Raw genomic sequence first — 27,838 nt, 5'->3', positions numbered from 1 at the left:
TTTTTGAATAGTATATTTTAATTAGTGTTTTGTTGATGGTACTCTCAGAGTTATCAAGCTACATTTGCAATTTCTAACTGAATGACAACAACGAGTAACTATAAATGGTGATATCAGTGTAATTGATTTCGGTGTGCCCCAAGGTTCCGTTCTAGGACCAATATTCTTCACCCTTTACTCAATTCTGATGTAAGGTAAATGGTCATGAATATCATCTGTATGCTGGGGTTTCAACCTGCCATTCATAACCAAATTATTGATCAGAAACAGAGACTAGAAAGTGGCACCAACGACATCAAACTATGGATGGGAACTTAATATTTTCCAGATGTAGTGACAAAGATCTTTATTAAATAGAATGCACAGTCAGCCCTGAGTGGGAGAAAGACGGGCGTCTGCCAAGGTAGACGAGCGGAATGATTGTCTGTTAATGCACCGTGTTAATGTTACTGTTTATGTTCCTGGTGTAGTTTAGTTCATGTTCGGTTTATGTTCCTGATATATACTCTTCAAAAACAAAAACAAACAAAAAAAAACCCCAAAAAACAAACAAACCATTTTGGTTTTAACAGGATCGTTGTTTACATAAATCTTACTTATTTTGAATGTCATTATGTAAGGATAAAGGAAATTCATTATTGGTTTTAAATATAGGGTCACTAATTGTGACTGGTCATACTTCTTACCGAAATTTGTTTTCGCTTGATTGCACCAAAACACATGAGTTTATCAACTTTGCAAGCTTTTCGCACGAAAGCTTTTCTCGGTTTCAAAATTAGTTGCACTGGACGAGCCAAGTAATGACACGTCTGAATGAAGACCAAGGCAACAACGCTATCGGTTGCTTACAAGCTCTCGCTTTTGGGATAGGTACCGTGAGCGAGGTTCAACAAGTGACCGCCCACGCTCAGGCCGACCAAGAGTGACCATACCTACCCAGGATCGTTCCATCCGGTTACGTCATTGCAGAAACTGTTCACAACCGCTACATCTACTGCAGAAACGATTCCTGGACGGCGTAGGATCTTAGACCAGACTGTCCGTAACCGCCTACGTGAAGTCGGATTAAACCTAAGACGGGACGTTAGAGCTGTTGTTTTGACTCGCCGTCACACACTCAAATCCGACTTCAATGGGCTCGGGCACACAGGGTATGGCCCCAGCAACGCTGGAGAACAGTTTGGTTCAGCGACGAGCCGCAGTTCCTATTGTAACTAGGCGATGGTAGGGCGAGGGTATACCGACGACGAAATTTCAGTATGCGTTTCTCGTTTTGTGGAAGAGTATATTTAAGTTGCTGTTTGATTTATGTTTCTGTGTATATATGTTTCTGATCCCGATGTAAATAAATAGTATATTTAATAAACTGATCTCTATTATCACTAATAGTGTTACACGACACAGGAAAACCTATAAATGATATATACATTTAATATCAATGATAGCACGCTATCATCTGCCATCTTTAATATATTATCGTTTTTCTCCTATAACCACATATGATTCATTAATTTCTTTTTTTTTTTACATTTTTAAAGCCTATTGTGTTTGTGTCGGTTATGGTTTATTAATTTTTAAAGCCAAATTTCAAAGAAGGCATGTAGGGAAAATAAAAATGGTGTCAGAAATGAAATGGACTCTTAACGTCCCTATTGTACTGCACCTACCGGGATAATCAGAGAGACAGAAAAGATATTTAACCTCTATTGACACAAACTAGGTACAATTTTATTTCAATAAATAAGCTTTTGCTTAGAGTTTTTTTATCCGTGGGTCCAACAAGGAGAAAGCCCACGAGGCTGGACAGTCGATCCTTCTTCTTGTCACGCACAACCGGGAAATCGACACTGCGCCACTTGAACTTGACTCAATGACAGACCTTATGATCTAATAACGCACAAATATAATCCCTCAATGGCCAGTTGGGCATTAAAAATACATATATCTTCAAATGATATTGCTCTCTTCAACTCTTACTAATTCATCGTAATTTTAGAACAAAAAAGAATTCATCAATGTTTATTCACGATGGCTTTCATTCTGCACTTTTAAAGTAGCCAAGTCTTTAACTCAGTATCACCAAAAGTCTTCGACACTGAAAACACGAATCATTTGTCAATTTAAATCAACTTTAATGTTGTGATCTTACCGGATGTTGTAACAAGGGACTCGAAGAACGAGGCTAGACATATTCCACAATCGGTGACGTCATATTCTCATATAGGGAGCTTGCGCAATAAACACTACCTGTGTAGACTGGAATAACTAGAAGCTAGAGATTGCCATTCGATTGAGACTTCTCGCGTATTTTGCCGAACGTAACTGATTTTTGAAATTAGAGTAAAAACAGAAACAATTTAATGTAAATCAGTTTATAATTATATATTTATATTACATTATTATATGCGTTACGACCCATGTGTGTCAATTTCTGGGTCCCAAATATTAGCGATTTAGCTCCTTTAAACTCGATGCTTAATATATTGACTGTGGTTATGTAATGCCCCGCTAGAGTGTTTTTATACCCCACATCTGTTTTGTATTAGTATAAAGCTTTGATCATTAATTTATTATATATTTTTGGACCAGGAACTGGTCGCTAACCGCTACTCATCTCTTTCTTCTTCTTCTTGGGTTGGGGCTCTTCGAAAAATCGAGGGATCACGGTGGCTAAGTGGGTAAGACGCTGGCTCGCTAGCCTGGAGATCGATCCCTGCATTGGCAGAGAAAGTTCATCCAGATTTTCCGGCGTGGTTATCGCTAGTCAGTAATGCAGGACAGAGTGCGTGACAAGTACAGCTGTCTAGTCGTTCGGATTGGACGGAAAACCAAGGTCCCATGTACACATTGGCGTACACGTAAAATATCCCTTGACTGTTGGAATTCGATATAAGAGTAGGCCGTAGTGCCGCTACCCGGTCAAAATTTCCCCCTTAGCAATCTGTATGGAATATGCCCGTCTTCATTAGCCCAGTTCGGATCAGAACAGTAGGACGTTAAACCCCCATTTCATTTCATTTTTTCGAAAAATCCTTAGGCTCCGTCAATGCAAGTCCGATCGACATGAAAACTGGCATACTTACTTTGAACAATTCAGCATCGATTTGGTAAATTAGATTTTTGAATTTCAACCAACAACATGGCCAGTTCTTTGTCAATAGTACAATCCTACTTGTTATAATTTATGGGCATTCCTACTTGGTGGCGTATACTGTAGTATACAAGCCAACAATTTTACTTGCAAAACCTTTACTAATGAGACAACGTTTCCCTTTCTGATCGATGCCCAGATTCAATTACGTCTGTTCAGTGTTCTTTTTCGTGAATTTCAAAGATGAATTTTTGTGAATATTTTATATAATGATTTCTTGTAAAGGAAATTGTTACCATCCAATAGATTATAGCGTAGGTCAATATTGACCCTTTAAATATTAAAGAGTTGGTGATTATTATTATTAGCATTGAACTAATATGAGCGGACAGCGTACATATAAGGTCTCTTGATGTCATTGGACCGATTATTAGTTCCTTGCAAACTACAATATTGTGAAATTTGACATTGACAATTAGGTGTAAAGATATTTGTTTCCAACTCATAATTATACAGGTAACAAATATTAATGTCTATCGATATATTAATTATAGTAATAACCTGTCATTCATTGTATGTTGGAATAGATACAATCTTGTTCCCCTCTACTTGGCAATGTACGGTTGTTATACCTTAACATTGAGATTTCGAGTAGCACATAGTCGTTCATTACGCATGTCATTATCACACAACGTTTAGGAAATATTTCTTTCTTATTGTTCGTTTCTCTACAATTTATTGTTAGTAAGAGAAAAATAGGACCCGGAGAAAAGCCTACTCCTAGCCACGTACAACGGGGGTATCGAAACCATGCCAGTTGACTCAATGACAGACTTTATGATACAGCGCGCACGCGCTAACCATTCAGCCGTCCACCCTCCCCTCATTTTGTATGAAGCCTGTATCTCAACATGACCGGGTCTGTACGGCACAGTGGACAACAGGCGTCCAATCCATTAACCTGACTTGATATATGGACGTTTGTTGTTTTGGTTTTTTTTTTTTTTTTTGGGGGGGGGGGGCGAATGGTTAGCACGTGGTCTGTCATTCAGTCAACTGGCTCACGTGCTCATTTGTTCATATTGTATTGTATAATCCCTGATAATCTTATTGATATGGCTAATTATAACCTAGTAAATTTAACAAATGTGTTTATACCATGTAATTTTAAAATAGATCTTAAAGTGGAATACTATCGTGTATAGATGCCGGGGGATTGTGTGACCGAATGGTGTAACGGAATCGCTTTAGATCTTAAGTCTGTAACGTAACGAGGAGTAGGGTCGCCTGTATAACAGCGTGAGTTTTCTCTCGGGAACCTCGTGTTCTCTAAATTTTCTAAATAAACCCCAACGCGCAAGCGAATTATTGAAATGAAATTGTAGAATATTTTAGTCCTGAAATTACCTGGTTTGTGTTGAGTAGCCCGTTACGCCCCCCCCCCCCCATTGTCTCTGATTATGGAGAGTATAAACAGAAGGATCGCTTCGAAAAGATTTTAAAGTTGCCGATAACATTGTCTGTATGTGGCTTACAATTTAGCTTGTAAACAAAAGAAAACCTGACTTTTAGGGTCGCCTGTCCAACCTCGTGGGTTTTGTCCGGGTCCTCCGGTTTTCTCTCTCTTAGGTCTTGGTGATGTGCTGGCTTTTTAATTTTTAAATCATGGATGTGTGTGTGTGTGTGGGGGGGGGGGGGGGTACATACAATATATAAGCCTCACCATGAACCATCTAATTCCTCTGAAATAGTACAAGTTTTTAACTTTTGAAGGATGTGTTAACGAGTTGGCCTTTAATATTTTAGATGTTTTTAAATAATGTTTTGTCATGTCGGTACATGGTACGGATAATATATACTTATTTGTACATAGCAATTAATAAATAGTAAAGTGGGTCTTATTTACATCGACCCATGCCATTTTGGTTTGGAAGTTTGGAAGAAACAGATCATTGTTACATACATTCCTTCAGAACAAGAATGAAAGCCATTTTATTTTTTGTGTTGTGTTTAGTGAACTCAGCTAAATGTAAGTTTCATGTTTGATTTTTTTTTCACTCAATTTTTATTTAATCAACCCAAGTCAAAAGTAGAGAATATTTAAAGGGCCTCTGATAGACAATCCGAGTTTTAATATATATATCGTAAAACCGAGTCAATGGCAGTTGTTAACTGAATAGGATATACACCGAACATAATTTATATTAGTGTGATTTAATGGGTGGTTGAAATTTAGTTGCAACGCCGTGTGGATAAACAGAACATAATTCTATAGGGTGTAATTACTGTCTATTTTTATAGTTACCTCCATTAGTGGGATTCTTTTGCTTTATCCAGCAGTAAATTTTGATATTTTGTCTTTAATATCTTAAAGATACATCAAGGGAGATTAGATAAATAGCTGGCAGTTCTCACTATAATAGTTAAAATCTAAATGATGTAAAGGCAAAATGCGGAAAATTTCAGTCACATTGCTCCTCTCTAAGTCAAGAAAACCTTATTTTCAATCTTTGTAGCCTCGATTGTCATTGTTAGCGTTGTCTCGATAAGTAACAAAGTCTCGATTATCGATTTTTGCGTTTAATCCTTAACGGACGTTGAACAGCAGATCGGAATCAAATCCACCGAAAATCGGACAGATAAGATGGCATCGAGAGTTAATTATGGTCTTTTCATGTTAATAAATGTCTAATTAATAGTTTATATAACATTTCAGGCCTAAAGAAAGCCCTGCAATAGGCCGATTTACCTCTTGTATAATGCATGATTAATATATATGGATCAAGCTTTATCTTATGATGCCAAAGAGGGAGGGTTACCGCGTTGTCGGGGCAAAGTTTCGCCAACTTTCATCTCTGCTTTCTGGGTATATATCTCCAAACTAAATAACATAAAGTAGATTGATATTAACGGTCTGAACTCGTTCTCGCTCTTTGATATGAAAAGGGTATTTCCTTTATTATAACACTTCTTAACTTCGACTAAAAATAATGACTAAAATAATAGGAATATGTTATTACAACCCTAACACTTCTTAACATCGACTATAAAATAATAACTAAAATAATAGGAATAGAACTGTTGTGTTTATTTTAATGTTGTTATAGCCCTAACATTCCTTAACATCGACTATAAAATAATGACTAAAATAATAGGAATAGGTTATTATAACCCTAACATTCCTTAACATCGACTATAAAATAATGACTAAAATAATAGGAATAGGTTATTATAACTCTAACATTCCTTAACTTCGACTATAAAATGACTAAAATAATAGGAATAGGTTATTATAACCCTAACATTCCTTAACATCGACTATAAAATAATGACTAAAATAATAGGAATAGGTTATTATAACCCTAACATTCCTTAACATCGACTATAAAATAATGACTAAAATAATAGGAATAGGTTATTATAACTCTAACATTCCTTAACTTCGACTATAAAATGACTAAAATAATAGGAATAGGTTATTATAACCCTAACATTCCTTAACTTCGACTATAAAATGACTAAAATAATAGGAATAGGTTATTATAACTCTAACATTCCTTAACTTCGACTATAAAATGACTAAAATAATAGGAATATTTTATTATAACCCTAACATTCCTTAACTTCGACTATAAAATGACTAAAATAATAGGAATAGGTTATTATAACCCTAACATTCCTTAACTTCGACTATAAAATAATGACTAAAATAATAGTAATATTTTATTATAACCCTAACATTCCTGAACTTCGACTATAAAATAATGACTAAAATAATAGGAATAAGTTGTTATAACCCTAACATTCATTAACTTCGACTATAAAATAATGATTAAAATGATAAGTAACAGATCTAACTGTTTACGCCAGTAATAAGATAAGGACCCATCCAACAATAATACCAACAACAACTCCAGGTTAGGCAAACTTTATATATGACATGACATGCCAGAATACAATCACAAAGTGACACAAGAAAAACACGGAGCACGGGACGAAGGCGGAAACGGAAGTGCCGGCCGGTCGTACTTGGCTACAGGACATAGCCTACTCTGAATGTCTAACTTGATTCCATACAAGTGTATGGCGCAACCTTTTTTCTTTTCTTGTAGGAACAAATATACAATCTCACACAAAATATATATGTCCGTAACCAACGCTAAATGTATTTAATCAGTCCAAGACAAAATCATTCAGCCTCACAGGACGCCTTCTCTCGAGAGTAGATCTACGTAGGGTCTGTTCGATTTCAGATGCAGACGTGTCTACAGTTAAGTCTGAATTAATAGCAAATAGTTCATTTGGAGCACTGACATGTAAATCTTTAGAAGGAGTAAACTGATCATCTGGTGTAGACAATTCACATGGTATTTCCGGTGGATTTGGGAGCTCCGGAACCCTATGTAACTCTGATTCCTTGTCACTCGAGTGAGAATCTATATGTATTTCGTCATTACTGAATACCTGATTAGCTGTAGAGTTCACTTTATAACATTCACATGTTTTCACACGATAAGCGGTTCTACGAAGTTTGTTTCCAATGAACTTACGAACAGAGCACCAGGGGCCGTCAACGCTTGTTACCAAGTAGCGATTCCTAGCTTTAAGCTTGCTGCCATCAGAATAAAGATATACAAGATCTCCAACAGTAATATCAATACCCGGCTTTATTATGGAGGATGGAGCTTTCGACCTTTCACTGTAAGGGTGATTCTCCATACAAGATTGATGATTCTCCTGAATTAAATTAATATCATTTATGGGGATAGGATGACTTAGAAACTGATCTCTCTGAGTGAGCATTTCACGCGCTGATAAACCTGACGAACGAATTCTTGTATTCAACCGAGCAGTTGCTAATGTCAGTACCAGTGGTGTGATTCTACCGCCCATAGGCTGCTGTTTAAGAATTTCATTACCAAGTTCCTGTATTGATTTTTCAGTAACTGGGTTTTTGTTCGGGTTCTTTACACGACCTAGCTCGATGCACACATTGTGGTGACGTAAGAGTTTATCGTTTATTAAAGCCTTAAATCCGGGTGCAGGATCAGTTCGAATGACAGCAGGTGGGCGAAGCTCAATACACAAACGGAGTATTGCTTCGCGTAAGGACTCAGCTCTTTCACTATCAATGAAGCAGGACATAGTAAATGCGGTTACACGCTCACGAAGTACAAAGATAAGTTGACCTTCACGTTTCATAACATCACATGCATATGAAACACCGATAGCATCCGGGGGATCTGTTGTAGTCTGTTATTTCAATGTATGAGGTATCTTCTTAAGGGAAGCACATTGGTGGCAAGACTGAGACAATGAACGAATTACCTTGTCCATGTCTAAAGCAAAGAAATGTCTGTTCATAACCTGTTTCAATTGATGAGCAGAGGGATGATCAAGCTGAATATGCAATGATGTTACAAGACCATCTATTACCGAACGAGGAACCACAATACATTCACATGACTCCTTTAGTGGCGAAACGCTAGAAACGACCAAAAGTCCATCTTTAGAAATTGTTACAACATTTAAATACCGCTTCACATCTTTGATGTTAGTGAGCTTCTTTGAAGGTCTTGTTCCCTTAACCAGATGGGCATGGACCCGACGAAGATCATAACATTCACCCTGGATATCTTTCCATAGAGATCGATTACGATAGGGAAGCTTACCTAGCCCATGAACAATATCACTGATCGATAAGTGGCGCACCACCGATTCCCCAGTTTGCTTTACGAATAAACAGATTTGGCATGTCGGATTACTACAGTCTGGAGTATTACGACTAGAAAAATCGGACGGAATGTTCGCCGCACCCGCTAAATGGCGTACTGAAGCTTGGTAGCGACTTACCACAGATAAAAACGTAGACAAGCGAGGGCTTATAGAAAATTCACCGCGACAAAGCTTTTCATATGCTTGAACACAAGGTTTACTGTCTGTAAGTACACAAGCCTTGTGTTTTGACTGAATTAAATAGGGACTGAAGTGTTTAATCGAAGCAGCGATTGCTAACGCCTCAATTTCGCATGGTATCCAATCGGGTTGTCTTCCCCGAAGTTTCGCACTAAAAAACCCCAGCTATACGAGGTGTCCCATCGCGTGTCACATACAAAGTAGCGCCTATCCTATGGTCCTTTACCGCAGCATCAGTAACTACCCACAACGTATCATCCGGACGTGGTAGCACGATAGTTTTATTTGAACTCAACTGGGATTGTGCACGTTGAAATATGGCCTTATGTTGCTCAGACCACACAAGCTTGTCACGTGACTGGCGACCCGCCGTAAGCTCATCAAGCTGACCTACTAATGATGAACACTTTGGAATAACACGAACAAGTACCTTATACGCACCTTGAAAAGAACGTAGAGCACGGACAGTTTCGGGTAATGAACAGGAAGACAACGTAGCTATCCTGTGTGGGCTAGCTCGAATAGTTCCTTGATCCCACAACCACCCTTGGCTGGTACGTCGAAGTCTTATCCGACTCATTTTGAACGGCAACGGTAAGCACTTGGCAAAAATGCTCATTGCGTTTTAAAAGCTTTGGGGTATTGGTCATATTAGGAATTCTTATCTTACCAGAAACGGTATAAAGTAAGTCCGGCTTCGGCCAAAGATCAGCATGCTTACATGTAAGAGCACTGGAAGTTGAGGTACGGGGTTCCATGGCTATAACTGATGCAGAACTTAAATCAGAGGGCACGTTCAATTCAATATACTCCCCGGGCCAAATGGTCGTAGCTTGGGCTGGTGCACGTAACACACAGGCGCGTCTAATAGTATGTTCTGAAAAAGTCTTATCGGATGAACCATAATTATAAATTATATCATCACCAATCATAACTTGATGTTTTGCCGGACGAACACTTACATCATTGGTTTCCATAAACGGTGTTCCAGCAAGTATCTCGACATCTAGATTCTCAACCACCATCCCTTCAAATACAAAAGTGTGGTCGGCCCTGTTGAATGTTACTCTCACCTCGCCAACAACATTCATAGGTGAGGTGGCATCCGCCTGGTGAGAAGACTGTGAGCTGGTTAACATTGGAATGTCAAATCGTCTAACTGTAGATAACTTCATCATGTTACCAGTAGCGCCGCTATCTATGGTGATGTGGGGGACATGGTGATCATAGAAGGCGTTTAAATAAGGGGAATGGCGAACTTGAACGCGTAATGTGGCTTCTTCTATCGGTATAGGTGGTGTAAGGGATTGATCCTCATCCCCAAGGTAGATGTCGTCATCATCATCCAAAATGTTGGAAATTTGTCTAACTCTCGCCAAATATTTACGATCTTGAGCGGGTAAATACTTGCATTCACTTAAGTAGTGTCTAAAGTATGGTCGATTGGACTGGTGACAAATGGGACACAACTTGCTTGGACGACTTGACATAGATCTAAATCCAGTAGTACTGACATTACTACTAGAAGCCTGGAATCTTGGCTTGGTTGTTATACTGGTCCGCATGGCCCGTGTCTCATCAGCCGAATGAATTTCTGATAAAAGTGAATCCAAAGCCTGAGATATTTCTGGTCCGTAGCTCAGTTCCATACCGTTGCTTGACAAGTTTCGGAAGATCTTTATGAAAAAGACAGAGCCATGTTAACACTACAAAATTTTCCAGAGATGGGGAAATCTCTTCATCTTCCTCCACAACAGCGCCATTGTGGGTAATACCGGACAGTAATTCGCTATTTGACCAAGTAAAAGCTCTAAAATGGTTACTTTTTGTTCCGCTGTACGTCTCTGCCCTTCAGGAACACGTTCACCATCATTAATGAAACCTCGTAGAGGTGAATTTCGTGATTTCTTTCCCCATGTTCTTCCAGCAACTAAAAACTGGGCGAAATTTGTATCTAGTGACAGTGAATATAGTAAGTTCTGCCTCCAATTTTCGAAAGAATTCACAGTTTCATTCTTTGATAAACACCACTGTTTTGGGGCCCGATGTGAGGTGGCCATACTGGTATGTCGAATTAATATAAAGTTGCGTGTTTGTTCAAACCTGGTGTCAAAAGTCTCTCTTGACAGTTGTTGTGTAGCACGTGTTCTTGGTCAAGGGTCCCTTGCTTACTTCATTTATTGAGTAGGCTAACTACCGGTGATTCTTCGGAATTGTAAGGTTGAAACCTCTGCCACCACGCCAGTAATAAGATCAGGACCCATCCAACAATAATACCAACAACAACTCCAGGTTAGGCAAACTTTATATATGACATGACATACCAGAATACAATCACAAAGTGACACAATAAGAGCACGGGACGAAGGCGGAAACGGAAGTGCCGGCCAGCCGTACTTGGCTACAGGGCATAGCCTACTCTGAATTTCTAACTTGATTCCATACAAGTGTATGGCGTTATATTCTTCGTCGTAATATTGAAAATTACGGTGGCTGATAAGGGACATGAAAAGTAATATAATTTGTTTTTTTTAATATTCACCCAAGTCAATTTTAATATAATTTGGTTTTTATAATTTCCACCCAAGAATTTCCACCCAGCGCGTGACGTCATCTCAATTAGCCTCGTTTCCAAAACACTAATGACCTAGTTTGTGTCGAGTGGAAGTTAAACTCTCTCTCCTCTCTCTCTCTCTCTCTCAGTTTACGTACGAGGGGCGACCATTTTGTCCGGCAGTTTCGATCAGATTTTCAGACAATTCGAACTCAATCATCATTAGGGCGTAACGGTGATATATTCAAACGTTTTTTTTTTAAATCGGATACAAATTGTGAACTCTAGAGGGACCACAAGCTAAAAACGAGATTTTCCGAAAGAAACCAGATGATAATTGTGACCTCTAGAGTGTCCACACGCTAAAAAAAGTGACTAGTCGTACAATCAGGGGCCATAATTCATGAAGTTTCAATCCTATACATGCCAATATCGAAAGGATCCTAGATCTTTTGGGGATAAACCTATATTTCAAGTCTCGTCAAAATCGGATAAGAATTGTGACCTGTATAGTGTCCACAAACAAATTATGGATGGACGTCCGGACGGACAGGGGTGACGACAATATACGTCCATATGAAAATGTGGGCGTATAAAAATATCTATTTGATATAAGGTAAAACATAATACATTGCAATCTGCTAATTACAGTATGAGAACCATATAAAGCAGTGGACACATCAGTCGAATCGTTCGGCCGAATCGTTCGGTCCAATTAATCGGCGCCGAATGGGTGGACACACTAGCCGAATGCTTCGCCCGATTCAACCTGTCGATTGCATCACCTTTCACGTCACATGATTAAACATGGCGGCGTCTATGTTTTCAATCTATCACGTGACTTCTCGATATGAGTGGTGATTAGCTATTGAATTCTATATTCGGCCGAATGCTTCGGCGAAGCGGACACACCAGGCGAATATAATTCGGCCGAATATATCAAACCTGTTTGACTTGGGTGAAAATTATAAAAAACAAATTATATTAAAATTGACTTGGGTGGAAATTAAAATTGACTTGGGTGAAAATTATAAAAAAAAAATTATATTAAAATTGACTTGGGTGAAAATTATAAAAAATAAATTATATTAAAATTGACTTGGGTGAAAATTAAAATTGACTTGGGTGAAAATTATAAAAAACAAATTATATTATTTTTCATGTCCCATATCAGCCACCGTAGAAAATGATATTAGAAATTGGTTACGAAAAGGCCATGATAGCTAGAATAAAATTTTAAATTTGAGTAAATCCAAGTAGTAATGGTTGGGCCACACATTGTTTTAAAATATCTACAAGTGTGAGACAAAGGTTTACTTTATCTCCATATGTATTTGTGTGCTGTGTACAGTGAACCATTAATAGCAGAAAATAGCATTTGATAACATAATATTAACTATAACAATAAGCGGACGACCATACACTTTTCTAAAATTCCAACATAAATACATTGGAAACAAGTTTGTAGCACATATATTATGTCAGAATTTAGAACTGCAAGTGGACTAAAAGCAAACTTTGATACATGTGAAATTGTCACACTCCGTGCTCTTAAGACAGTGCCAAATATTATCAGAATTATAAAAGCTAATATAATTATGTATACTTGTCATTAATATTCTTCTGAATAACAAATGAGATGATTATAATAATAATAATAATAATATAGAAAATAAGATACCATAACAAATGTCCTGAATAATTTTAAAGGTAAATCCAAAACTTTGAAGGCCAAATAGTAATTTTAAAGTTGATAATCATAGCTGTTGACGTATTTACCAGTAATTATCTGATACCATGGTGACAAGGAGTAGGGTCGACTGTCCAATGCTAAAGACTCCTAGTGAATTATTGAAATAGAAAATATCCATCTGTGTGTAACGAAATAACCTGTCGACTGAACACCACACATCGCTTTGTGCAATCTAGATAAGGAATACACACGGGCTTGGAACCTCATGGGTTACTGTATATAACTCCCGGAAACCACATCACTCGTTTACAAAAGGTGAACTACTCTATTTAAAGCCCGATGCGTCATTTGCATTGTCACTAAAATACCAACTTCTCACGGACATCACAAGAATGAAACTACTGTCGGTAACGACTGATACTCTTCGAATGATGTATATATAACTCTCTTTACCCTCTATAGACTTCTCCAGTTAAAGCAGGTTCCCGCTTGGCACACCGAAGGAAACTCAGGACTAAGCCTTACTGACGCTATCTACATTCAAATTAGTTCTATCAGCTTGTTTCTCGCCCCCACAACCCTTGAAACGACATATCACGTGTATGCTGTTACTGGTATTGAAAGAATACTCTTCGCGGCAATTCCCACCGCCATTTTGGCAGCCATATAGGATCAAATTTTTTTTAGATGAATCGGAAACTGTCTCAAATGAACCCGATGACCAACAAAACATATAAACTGATATATTACAGCTGTCATTTCGCCAACAATGTTTGTCATATCAAGCTCAATTCTTAGACCATATCTGGCCCCCACCTTGGCGTTTTCTGATCTGCTGAAATTCGTACGTAGTTTTCAGAGGTAACAAATTACAATGATCTTCATTCGGGTCCCTTCTATCTGAAACCATCATCGAACCTTGATCCCTAAATTGTACCTATGCAATAATAGTACCTATAGAAAAGATAATTATGTTAACATTTACTGCTTTTATTGTAAGTTGTGATGACATTATCCCTTTAATCTAAATTGTACCTATACAATAATAGAAAAGATAATTGTGTTAACATTTACTGCTTTATTGCAGTTTGTGATGAGACTATTGAAGCTGAGAGTGGAACGTTTACATCTCCCAACTACCCAAATGTATACCCTAATGCTATGTATTGTACCTATTCTATAATTGTACCTATAGGAAAGACAATTTTGTTAACATTTACTGATTTTGATGTAAGTTTTTTATTACTTCCTTCCCTCTCCTTATTTATAAATTTATTCACATGACAAGCCTATTATCCATTAATATCACAGGGATTAAAATAAAACTTTTTACTACTGTTTGGCTATATGTTACAGTATTAATAAAGTATATCACGCGCCATATTGTTTTGACTCGTTATTATCATCTCTCAATACTCACTAGTTGTACCTCTTCCCATCGTTTTTTTATTGCCAACGAGACTTTATTTGATCTTTATACATCTCGTGGGCTGAGAATTAATTGGTTCTATGTCCACTTTTCGCTAAAAGTCAGATATTTGCATAAACACAATCTGTGAATCAACAGGTGTTATGTCCTGTGAGCATGAATTAATACTGCCTTCCAGGTTAAATTATCAAAAAACACGTAGGTCTTTGTTTTAATTTTGGGTCTTTTCTCACTCACAAAGTTCTATTTCCACTTTCACCAATAGAATTCCTGGATCTGGAGTCATGTGATCGTGTGACAAAATGGCCGAAAAGGAAATAGCATAGCTGGATCTTGTGTGAGATAGTGCTAGTTAATTCTCGTTCAAACATGTATTGTATGTACATGTAAAATGTACACAGTTCATGGAGATGGATTGCCTTTTGGTGCCGGACGTTGAGAGTTCGACATGAGTTATTTTTAACTACAAAGGCTGTGCGTTTAGTTCCGACTATCGCTGGGGCACTTCATTTTTCCGACTAAAAGGCACAATATTTTTTCCCAAAAAATATATTAATTTTGTACCACTTTATCTGTCTGCCTGAGAGATCAAGTCTTGAAGTAGGGTGACCCACTGACAAGGGGGAACCACGCCGGAAAATCTGGATGAACTTTCTCCAGGCTAGCAAGCCAGCGCCTTACCCACTTAGCCACCGTGATCCCCACACTTTTGAGTAAAAGATAGGTTACGTGCCCTTGATTTGAAATTAGTCTCGCTTAACCAGTGTACCGATCATTCTACGTCTGATTGACAGGTCGGGATAAACAAGACTACCTTTTTACGAAACATAACAGAAAGCTGGAACAAGAAATTGAATTTAGAAAAACGCACGTTAGCCAGCTCAACAATTGTTTTAAGAAGCTTGTAAAAGTAAAATGAAACTACTGCTTGTATCATGTTCCTGCTAACGAAAGTGATTCAGAGATATTATTTGTACTAAACCAAAAGATGCCGCTCTTAACGGTACAGTTAATGATAAAGCAATTTAAAAAATAAAAACGAACAGCTTTTCTAAAGCTGCTGTAATAACCAAGAAGCTAAATTTTACTGCTATTCAATTCCACCCCCGTCCCACTCTGACGATGATCCCTCCCGGAGCGGCGCGGCGCGCTCTCTAAAAAAATCTCGGGCACAATTTACTCTTCTAAGTTTTCCGGTCGCTATTTAGTAACCCGGAGTTTGGTCCTCGTGTGTGGTTTTGGACCAGGTGAGCGCTGATGAAATAAGTTCATTAACATACAAGCGAGCGATCGCCTACGGTCAAAGAAAAATTTCTTTTCAGATTTTTTTTAACAATTTCTTCTCCAAAATTTCTCTCAAAAATAAATTCTAAATTTTTTTTCCAGTATTTTTCTCAGTAAAATTATTTTCTACGGAATGGTTTTTTGTAAAACCAATTTTTCGGAAAAATTAGAATTTTTTTGTTTGTGACAGAAAATTTTGGAGAAAAAAAAATCGGAATTTTCAGATTTTTTTAAACAGTTTCTTCTCCAAAATTTCTCTCAAAAAAAAATTCGAATTTTTTTTCCCAGTATTTTTCTCTGTAAAATTATTTTCTACGGAATGTTTTTTTGTAAAACCAATTTTTCGGAAAATTCGATTTTTTTTTTTTGTGACAGAAAATTTTTTTCGTCCAAAAAATTTTGGAGAAAAAATAATGGATTTTTTTTTTTTGAGCAAGCGCACTAAATACAAAATATGCACATAAAACATTACAGCTTCAAAAGCATTATAAATGCAGACGAAATGTCGTCAAAAAGTCAAAACAATATGACGTGTGATATATTTTGTTAATACTGTAATATATAGTCAAGCAGTATTATTTTAATCCCTTCAAGTGCCTGTGATTTTAACGGATTAAAACACGGTCGCCAATTAATTATTTAATTTAAAAATTTCTAAGCGAGGCAAAGTCTCGAATTAGAAGTACCGTTGCCAGATATCTTGTCAATACTTAGCTCAGAATGAAGTAATTTGAATGCCATTTTTAAAATATTCATTTTTCATTATTTAATATAACAAGAACGACCAGCGCTTTATCTAAATTACACAGAATCCATATTTAAACAAATCAAATATCGTTTCTAATTGTTGATTTTCACCCACCTGCATTGTTATTACTGACAATACGATCAGAAATATTTAAATCAATTTGTCACTTTAAAAATGATTTTCAAATCTTGGCTCAATGCGTAAAGCGCTGAATCACTAACTCTTTGAGTCTAGTTTTCGATTCAGGTGTTGACCAAGAAAGTGGTGCAGGACGGTGTGCCTAGCAGGGACATCGCTTAGTAGTTCGGCTGGGACGAAAATCCGAGGTCTCATGTACACGCTGTGTGTATGTAAAAGAACCACTCACACAGTCGTATCTTTAACTAATTATTAGGTTTACACTTTGTATAGAGTTATATCTCACGCACTCAAATGAAATTGACTGAAGTGATAATTTGTTAAAAATAAGGTAATATTCTCCCCCCCCCCCCCGTCGTTGGGGTATGAGGATGTTCATTAACGCCTAGGTCAGTCTATGACGTAAAGAAATTAGCGGGTAATACATGAGGGTGTTGAGCTAAATTCATTAGAGCTCATCCAAAATTTCAGAGCAGCCATCTTATACACTTTATTGAGAACGAGGAACATTGATGTGTGGCACTACGGGGTACAGATGTTTGACAACTCAGACCAGAACGGCTTACACGTGGCAAGAGCCACATACTTCTTGATAGTTCTACATAAGGTTCACGCTAGGATGATGTGTTCACCCTAGCCTCTAAGCCGAGGAGGCTATAGGTATGGTGATCTCCCGAGCTCCAAAAGATTGTCTGAGGGTAAATCAAACCCGCTCTTTCCTATATAGAAAATGTAATGCGTCATCTATTAGGGCGGGACAATTACCATTTTTGGGTAAGTGTTTCATATAGACACCGTTTAACGTCAACATTATTCTATTTAATTGCACTAATCCGTGGACGAGATGTCTGGACGATAGTACCCTACTTTCCAGAAATGGATACTGACATAAATGTCTGTGAGTTCGTCTAAGATAGTAGCAGAGTAATGCAAGCTACTTCATTACCCTAGTTTTCGTCACACATCATGTAGGTAAAGATTTCTATATTAAACAAAACACTTTTCTTAGACCTAAAATAACCCTATAGTGTTATAGATGTCAAGCGGTTTTAATAATAAAGTTACACAACAAGGAAGTCCGGTATTTCTACAACAGCACACTGTACGGGATATGCCCGTCTTTATTAGCCCGGTTTGTGCCGAAAAGTAGGACGTTAAACACCATGTCATCCATTCATTCAAATCAATATATGAAACGATTCAGATTAATTGGGTTTCTTGTAGATTGAAGCAGACAATGTGTGTGGATTTGATTATATAACGATAGATGGTGGAGATCATATGTGCGGAGCAGAGTTGCCGACTCCTTTTAGGAGCGACTCAAACCTTATGACGGTTGTATTTTCATCTGATTACGATACTGGGGGATGGGGATTTTCTGCTTCTTTCATCAGTCAGCCCATCACCGACCAGAGCGGTAAGTATCTGATTAGATCCTATAATTACTAAAGCTACCGCCACAGTCATACGTATTTGCCCTCGAGGTAAGGACCTGCTACTTTTTAAAACCAGATAGACAACATGACCTCCATTCGTACAATCTTTATAAAATATCGATTTCCCAAAAACACGTTTGTGTCAATATAGAGACGCGTTGGAATAAATATATTTTATTCAAACCAACGAATTTTTCAAGTTGTTGAAACCGCCGACATTAATGGATATGTCTGCTTTCAGAATACCTTAATGTTAAGTCACGTGACCAAGACAAAATATCATGCTGACAAAAATCCAGTGGTTACATGGGTAAATATCGCCACCACATAGTCTAGATCTGTAACCTAACAGCGCTGACCCTAATGTTCACAGATTTCAGTGTTGGTAACCCTTAGTTGTAATGGCCATGCTTTGATACTGCTATCTTTTACTACTCACGCTCACAGGCTTAGATTATACGTTCGATTTCGTCGTAGTAGTAGTTGTAATGGCCATGTTTTGATACTGCCATCTACTACTCACGCTCACAGACTTGTAGATTATTTTAATAATTAAAATACGTTTATTTTCGTCGTAGTATAGTTGTACTGTCCAATTTATTCGTAATAAAAATGTTTTTTGATATGAATATCATATATGAAGATTTCCCTATATTTTCATATAAAAAGTTCTGAAGTGTACTCTTTGGAGGCTAACATCGAGGCCACGGAATTAAATTCGCCGCGAATCGCCTCAAAATCAGAGGAGTGGTATTGTCTACCATTCCCATATATGGTGCATGTTTAACCAATCAGAATTATGTAAATTCCAGATTTGTGTCACAACGATCATGTTTACAGGTCGTGTTGACCGGAATTGTTCCTCGACGTTTTTGTTTGTCAACATTCTGTCATGTCGATTTAATCCGATTGGAGCTTATTCGGATTTGTTCAGCGGTGAACCGGACATGGACAGATTCAAAGGAGTCATTTCGCCAACAATATTTGTCATATCAAGCTTAATTGTATACCATTTCTGCCCCCCGCCTTGGATTTTCTAATCTGCTGAAGTTAGTACGTAGTTTTCAGAGGTAACAAATTACAAAGATCTTCACTAGGGTACCTTCCATCAGAAACCATCATAGAATCTTGGTCCCTAGAGCAATGGCCACGGATCTTGAGGGATGTGCCCGACTACTTAGTCGGAAAACCGATAATTGAAAACTACCCAACTTCAAGGGCGATGATATAAAGTTGGTAAATGGTGTTTTGTATTCTCTACATTATTCGTCACACATTTTATTGCAGTTTGTGATGACATTATCATTTTAATCTAAATTGTACCTATATAATTATAGTAACTATAGAAAAAATAATTGTTAACATTTACTGCTTTTATTGCAGTTTGTGATGAGACTATTGAAGCTGAGAGTGGAACGTTTACATCTCCCAACTACCCAAATATATACCCTAATTATCAGTATTGTACCTATTCTATAATTGTACCTATAGGAAAGACAATTTTGTTAACATTTACTGACTTTGCTGTAAGTTTTTTATTACCTTATTTAGACATTTATTCACATGACAAGCCTATAACCAACCCTTTAGATTTAAACGGATTAAAACAAGGTCGCCAATTAATTATTTAATTTAAAAATGGCGAAGCGAGGCAGAGTCTCTCGAATTAGAAGTACCGTTGCCACATCTTGTCAAAACTTCAAACGGTGATAACGTCGCTCAGAATAAAGTAATTAGAATGCAATTTTTAATATATTCTCTTTTCATTATTTATTTTTGAACTTTTATAGCAAGAACGACCAGCGCTTTATCTAAATCGTACATAATACATATCTAAACAAAACAAATATCGTTTCTTATTGTTGATTTTCGTCCACCTGCATTGTAATTATAGACAATACGAACAAAGATATTTAAATCAATTTGTCCCTTTAAAAATGATTTTCAAATCTTGGCTCAGTGCATAAAGCGCTGAATCGCTAACACGGGAGTATATTGTTCGATTCAGGTGTTGACCAAGAAAGTGGTGCAGGGACGGAATCCCTGGCAGGGACATCGTCTTGTAGTACGGCTGGGACGAAAGTACGAGGTCTCATGTACACGTTGTGTGTATGTAAAAGAACCATTGACAATTACAATTTTAAATATCCCTCACACAGTGTAGTACTATGGTCTTTGCGTCCATACCGTATCTTTAACTAATTATTAGGTTTACACTTTGTATATAGTCATATCCCACGCACTCAAATGAAATTAACTGATGTGTTTGTATATAAAAACAGTGATAATTTGGTAAAAACACCGGTTTTGTCCTTCCCATTGTCGAAATATTCATCAAATACTATCAGTTTATGGCATGTGTTTGGTAGACCAAATAAGGTAATATTCTCCTGTCGGTCGTTGGGGTATGGGGATATTCATTCCATATTTGCGAAGGAAATTAACGCCAAGTTCAGTCTATGACGTAATGAAATTAGCGGTTAATACATGAGGGTGTTGTGCAGCCATCTTTTACACTTTATTGAGAACGAGGAACATTGATGCCAAGCGGTTTTAATAATAAAGTTGTATAAACGACCTAACCTGTAGTTATATTTACGATCACGAAAGCAAACACAACAAAGAAGTCCGGTATTACTACAACAGCACACTGTAGATGTACATGCTATGTCCTTTACATTAGCCCGGTCAATGCCGAAAAGTAGGACGTTAAACACCATGTCATTCATTCATTTAAATCTACATGTTAAACTATTCAGATTAATTGGGTTTCTTGTAGATTGAATATGAAACTGAGTGTGCATATGATTATGTAAGGACAGATGGTGGAGATCTTATGTGCGGAACAGAGTTGCCGACTCCTTTTAGGAGCGACTCAAACCTTATGACGGTTGTATTTTCATCTGATCACACTTATGGGGAACAGGGATTTTCTGCTTCTTTCACCAGTCAGCCCAGCACCGACCAGACCGGTAAGTATCTGATTAGATCCTATAGTTATTAAAGCGATCGTCACAATCATGCTTATTTGCGCCTGAGTTAAGGAACTGTTGCTTTTTAAAACCGGATAGACAACATGACCTCTATTGGTACACACTTTATACAATATCAATTTCCCAAAACCCGTTTGTGTCAATATGGAGACGCGGCGGAATAAATATATTTTATTCAAACGAGCGAACAAAAATCAATAGTTTACATGGGGAAATATCGCCTCCACATAGTCTAGATCTGTAACCTAACACCGCGAATCCTAACATTCACAGATTTCAGTGTTGGTTGTGTGGGGTATTATATTAATATATTATATATTGTACAATTACATAACTTAATAATTCCGATTAGTCGCTAAGACTTATGGTTTTTAAGCTTTTAACGTTATTTTATTTGGATTATCGCCCTTATTATTGTGATTTTTTATCACCATCTAAGATATGACGTCATTCTCAGTCAGCAGACGGCTGTCCCTCGACATTTCCTATTTGCTTCTTTGTATTCAGTTTTGTTTTTGTGACGATGGAACATGTACCCTATATGTATTGAATACTGAAGCGTTTCTTGATTGAATTTTACTACATATGCTTACATTCGTATTTCGTGTAGCATATAGCAGATCATGACTCATGCTGGCATTACACAATGGGTTCTTTGGGTTGTATTCAAATTTGAGTGAAGTCTGTGTCACTACAGACCCGGGACTGTACAGCGGAGTGGACGCTTACGGCTAGCCCCCGGATACATTCACTTTTTTTGAATTGTCTTTATGTTTGTGTTTTCCTGAGTACGATGTCCTATCCGTGTATTTGTTTTTGTACAAATTTTGTGTGGTGCAGTCCCCCTGCACTTACTATTAGGATTACTCGTAATATTATAGTTGTAATGGCCATGTTTTGATACTGCTATCTTTTACTACTTACTCTGACAGACTTGTAGATTATTGATACGTTCGGTTTGATGGCCATGGTTTGATTCTGCTATGATTATTAATACGTTCGGTTTCGTCGTAGTATAGTTGTACTGTCCAATGTATTCCTAATAAAAATGTTTTTTGATATGAATATCATATATGAAGATTTCCCTATATTTTCATATAAAAAGTTCTGAAGTGTCCTCTTTGGAGGCTAACATCGACGCCACGGAATTAAATTCGCCACGAATCACCTCAAAATCAGAGGAGAAGTATTGTCTACCATTCCCATATATGATGCATGTTTAACCAATCAGAATCAAGTACATTTTTGATTTGTGCTACAATGTATAATCATCAGATACCCAACGATATGGATTGCCTCCATGTGAGGAGGAATCGCATAAAGACACTCTTTATAATACTTGGGAATCACGGTGGTTAAGTGGGTAAGACAAGAGCAACTGTCTAGTCGTTGGGATGGGACGAAAAACCGAGATCCCGTGTACACATTGGCGTGCACTGTTGGAATTCGATATAAGAGTAGGCCGTAATGCCACTCTCCGGGTAAAATTTCCCTCATAGCACAGTGCATGGCGTATGCCCGTCTTAATTAGCCCAGTTCGGAGCAAAACAATAAGACGTTAAACCCTATTCCATTTCATTTTATTTCATTTTAATAATTTATTCCAATTTATCCGCATTCTAAATACTGTAAGGTTACCGACACCCTGTCCGCATCGGCGCCTACGATTAATTAAATGTGGGTCTTGTCAGGATATCCGTGTTGGTGTCTGGTGATGTTGTTTTCCTCCTTTTTCCGGTTCCATTTATGCACCCAGCCCAACCTTCCGATATACGGGTTCCTTGGAAGCTAGCCCCACGATTGAAGGGGAGTAACTCTTCATTTACTCTACCCCGTAAGTAACGACTAAGGCTAAATATACGTTCAATATGCCTGTTCCTTTATTACGTGAAAAAGGATTTAAAGTATAATATGACAATGAAATACATTTATATACATGTTAAAATATGGGTGTCCGGCGTGGTGGGAGATAACGTTCGTGATTATTACATATTGTTAACCCGGCGACAATATTAATGGCGGCATATTTAGGCTACTACAAACGAAGGTAATAGTAGCAATACTCTTATATTCGAAACATTACAGATCCAAGTTCCCCCGCGGGCATGATTCTCACCTTATTATTTAGGTAATTGGTCGGGTAATTGCGACAAGAAAGATTTTTCCGCTTTTGATCACTTTATGAAAAAGGTAGTTTGCCGTGGATACGACGAACCGTTATCTGCCCTTCCGACGTTCGATCACCCTTTATATAGAAAAATTAAAGTATCACGTGACGTCATTAACCAATCAATTATTGTCCTTTTTGTTGTTGTCGGCACTTCTTTGACAATTGAAGTGTTCGACGTTAAAATAGTCTATTAAAATAACGAATCCAACTTGTCCGGTACTTGTCCGTTTCACTTAAATTTGACAAGGAATTATTTAATACGTACAGCGAAGAGATTGATTATAAACAGACAATGGGTAACAACATAATCCAGTTGAACTACGTCAATCCTGGCCATAAAACATATTAAAACCCGATACAATTATTATAACAACCAAGATAAATTACTATACTTGGCAATGATGTACAATAAGCATAACCAGAAGACTAATAGAAACATTATATGTAACAATCTGACAGGTCGTTGTTAAGAACGACGTGACACAAAATGGACGTCTACGTATTGAAATATATAAATGTGCTCGTATTCGTAACTAAGGACTATTCCAATGCAAAATTGAACGTTCGGGAAAAGGACTATGCAATGTTATAATTGACAATAAGTGCAAAAATACCGAGAAGATTATTCGGGAGGCTAACAAGTAAGTAAAACTTGTTCGTTTTATACAAAATATTACTTGAAATGGTTTGTTTACACGAGGCCTTGATTTCACGACTGACGGTAATCACGTTATAATAATAATATGTCCGTACCAAAATACCCGCCGCATGCTGATAATTTAACGAACAATCTAAGACTTAAACAACAATATAACAATCAAGTAATGCAATAAAATGATAATATGTACAGGGCTGAATTCGATATATTACACTCCCCCCACCTTAATTTCTTAATTCTCCCGAATTATTTAACATGCAAAATTATTAATAAATTTGTGAAAACATTTAAACATGGTCGACGGCGAGTCTTAGAGGTATCCCCATCTCGTCTATTCTTGATAGGACGTCTTCGACTCTTTTCCCTCGCACCGCCTCTTCCAACATCTGGATCAATTCCTCGTCCTGTAGAGATGCGTCTTTTTCCTCTGCAATTCTCCTAAGGGCTGTATATAAATAAAATCGATACTGACCCTTCACATATGCTGCCTTATTATTTTTGGTGGTATCAGCTGTTCCGGGAAGGACCAAATAGCTATAGAGCACGAGTAGGTCTGTCTTCGGCTTTGGTGTGGTCACTCCAGCACAAAATTCTAATATGGTGGTAGCATGTTCAAACTGGCGTAGCTTTTCTTGGCCACTCATCGTTCTCCAGCCCCGTGGTGGCCACATATACTTAGTTGGAGTGTTTACAAGTTCAACGAGCTCTTCCCCGGTCCATTCCCTTCGCCCTGCCGGAAATAAGGGCATTCCTCCTCGGCGCAGCAGATGTCGTGCCCTCTCACATAGTGTTGGTGTACTTCCTTTCGCCGGTCCCTCCTCCTCCGATCTCTCCTGCTTCTTTTTCTCCTTCTCTAATCTCTCCTCGTCTTTCTGCCTCCTTTCCTCTTCCAATCTCTCATTCCTCTCTTTCTCCAATCTCTCCTCGGTTTTCTGTTTCCTCTCTTTCTCCAATCTCTCCTTCTCCTCCCTACCCTTCTGTAACCTGTCCTCGACTCTCTGTTTCCTCTCCTCCTGTAACCTCTCCTCCTCTTCGAGTCTCCTCTCCTTCTCGACCCTCTCTTTTACTATCTGCTCCTCCTTCTCCCTTAGTATCTGCTCCTCTCGCTCCTTCTCCTTCTGTAACTTCTCCTCATTTTGTCTCCTCTCCATCTCGACCCTCTCTTTTACTATCTTCTCTTCCTTCTCCCTTAGTATCTGCTCCTCTCGCTCCTTCTCCTTCTGTAACTTCTCCTCATTTTGTCTCCTCTCCATCTCGACCTTCTCTTTTACTTCCCTCTCTTCCTTCTCCCTTAGTATCTGCTCCTCCCGCTCCTTCTCCTTCTCCTCATTCTGTCTCCCCTCCATCTCGACCCTCTCTTTTACTATCTTCTCTTCCCTCTCCCTTAGTATCTGCTTCTCCCGCTCATTCTCCTTCCCTAACCTTTCCTTCTCTAACCTCTTCTTCTCGACCTTCTCCTTAACCATCTCCTCCTCCCTCTCCTTCTTTAGTCTTTCCTTCTCAATCCCCTCTTTTACTATCTGCTCCTCCCTCTCCTTCTCTGATCTCTCCTCGTCTCTCCGTTTCTTTTCCTCCTCTAATCCGCCCTCCTCGTTATCATCACCTGTCTTCACCCGTTTCTTCTCAATAATTTCTTCCTGTCCTTCCTCTTCTGTCTTCCTCTTCCTGATCTCCATCATCTCTTCTTCAAAATCTAATGTAATATCCTCTTCTAGATCCAGAGTTATTTCCGATGTAGACGGTGTGGGTAGAGGCGTCATAGGTCTTATTAGGTCAAAGAGCTCCCCAGACAAATTAATTTCGCCAAGGTGGGAAATCTGGATTCCGAGGGCTTGTGCAGCGGTGTCCTTCCAGGAATCCTTGTCTTCATGTCCAACAGTGTGGAAAACACGAGATTGTGTTTCCCCCACTGCCCATCGTCTTCCCTGCAAAGAAGCCATTCGTCTGGCGAGCGCCTCAACAGCTTTGGGGTCGCGGAAGATAGAGTCTTTAAGCTCGACTTTCAGATATTTCTTCCCGGCGGAAAGTGTTGCCTCCGAACCACCCATCGTCATCCTGAGGTCCTCTGCTTCCCAGCTTTTGTTAGCAGACTTTGTCGGTGGTGGTGCTGTTGTTGGACTCCTCCATCCCTGGACCCACTCCTGTCTCGTCCGTGCGGTGTTCTTTACTTTTTCCAAAAAGGAAAGCACCTCCATCCGGGCCTTGATGGCTTGTTGGGTGTTCTCGCCCGAGGGGGCTATCACCCTCCGATAGTCCTCTGGGTAGATGGCCATCCAAAATCCGTTGTTTTCGGAGAAAAAATCAGTTGGCATTAACTCCAGTTTGCTCCGGTGGTGGGTCTTTGCATGGTTTTTTAAATCTACCATCTTTCTAAACTTTGCCTCCTCCCTGCACCAAACACAAATCAAACTAAGTCGCTGGTGTGGCTTGGCGGCCAGATGATTTTTTAGCAGCCTGATGTTCCTGAACGTTTCCGGACATATGTGGCATTTTACTTCGACAGCTGATGGAGGTCTCATCCTGAAAGGAAATAAGCTGTGTTAATATCCACCCAAAAATCGTATCCCTCCGGAAACCATTATATAACCACCCCATCCCCAGCATTGTGCCTTTGACCGTCCTTTATATCACCACTACTCATCCACTCCGATTACTACTACCATTTGTTCCTAACCTATTATCTACAAACTTATATTATCGCCACCCCCCAACCCCCGATTCCAATGAGACTTGCGTCCGTCCAGTTGCTGGCGACAGCTCGATTATCCTTGTCTGGTTAATAATTTAGGCTCCTCCAAGGATTCAACCACCATTTGATCGGCCAGGGCCCCGGGACCACGTACAACCCAGTTCACTCTATGTCTACAGATACGAGTCGAACCGTCGAGTACCCGTCTCCTTTTAGGGATAAACGAAATCGTTCGCGAGCCTTAATGCGTCCATTTAGGTTCCTAAGAAATATCACGAAATCGTCTATTCCAATATCTAGAGCTAAGACGACAGATTCCTCCGTTCTCGCCTACCGTTCCATATAACCCCTTTTCATAGAGCTATGCACGTGTCCGTAATATCTCCCTGCCGATTATTTCCCTATTATTATTCTCCTAAGACCCCAAAGGATAATCGTTCTATATCCCGCAGACTATCCCTGAATTCCTGTCTCCTAAATGTTCCGATTCTTTAAACCAAGAGGGTGGGTTTCGTCCCTTGTATAGCAGTAACCGGTCTATGTGGTAAGCCTTAGCCATTTGTTTCTTTGATCGTTTCTCGAGATAGGTGAGGTCGTCGATTTTACGTACAATCACATAAGGACCCTTCCATTTAGAGGTCAGTTTATTACAAACTCCTACTTTCCTGGATGCGTCGTATAACCAAACGGGTTGTCCTTCTTTAAATGACCTCTTAATAGCCTTGAGATCGTAGTGACGCTTTTGATAATCTGAATTTCGTTTAAGTTTTATTCGAGCTAAGGCATGAGCATTTGATAATGTATACTGTAAATTCTCCACGTATTCTTCGACGGCTTGTGCGTCGTCGCGAGGCCTAGGTATAAGGGCTTGAATGGGCATTACAATATTCCGTCCTAAAGTCATTATATTCGGAGTCTGACCCGTGCTCGAGTGCATGGATGATCTATAAGCCATCATAACTTGAGGTAAATATTCGACCCACCTCCTTTGTTCATTCTCGCAGAAAGCGGTTAACATGGTGGCTAGTGTCCTGTTAAA

General features: G+C 38.5%; 1 protein-coding gene across 1 annotated transcript; it reads right to left on the bottom strand.

Annotated features, from left to right (window-relative positions):
- Positions 1-53: 53 nt before the first annotated feature.
- On the bottom strand, positions 54-27,838 carry LOC126825663 (coiled-coil domain-containing protein 112-like). Its single transcript, XM_050555406.2, has 2 exons — positions 25,370-27,838; positions 54-77 (listed from the first exon to the last, which is right to left on the bottom strand). The coding sequence occupies exons 1-2, from the start codon at positions 26,627-26,629 to the stop codon at positions 54-56; spliced, it is 1,284 nt and encodes a 427-aa protein (XP_050411363.2). The 5' UTR covers positions 26,630-27,838.

The sequence above is a fragment of the Patella vulgata genome, chromosome 6 (assembly GCF_932274485.2).
Source record: "Patella vulgata chromosome 6, xgPatVulg1.2, whole genome shotgun sequence".
Lineage (NCBI taxonomy): Eukaryota > Metazoa > Mollusca > Gastropoda > Patellidae > Patella > Patella vulgata.
Note: the sequence above shows the minus strand (reverse complement) of the source record. Positions and strands in the feature narration are given on the sequence as shown.

Excerpts from the sequence above, each read along its gene's own strand:
- LOC126825663 (XM_050555406.2), bottom strand. The coding sequence starts at position 26,629 with ATGAGACCTCCATCAGCTGTCGAAGTAAAATGCCACATATGTCCGGAA. Across the intron at positions 78-25,369 it reads AGAGGGAAGTAAAAGAGAAG|TTAGAAATTGCAAATGTAGC; the intron begins GTCGAGATGGAG and ends GTTGTCATTCAG.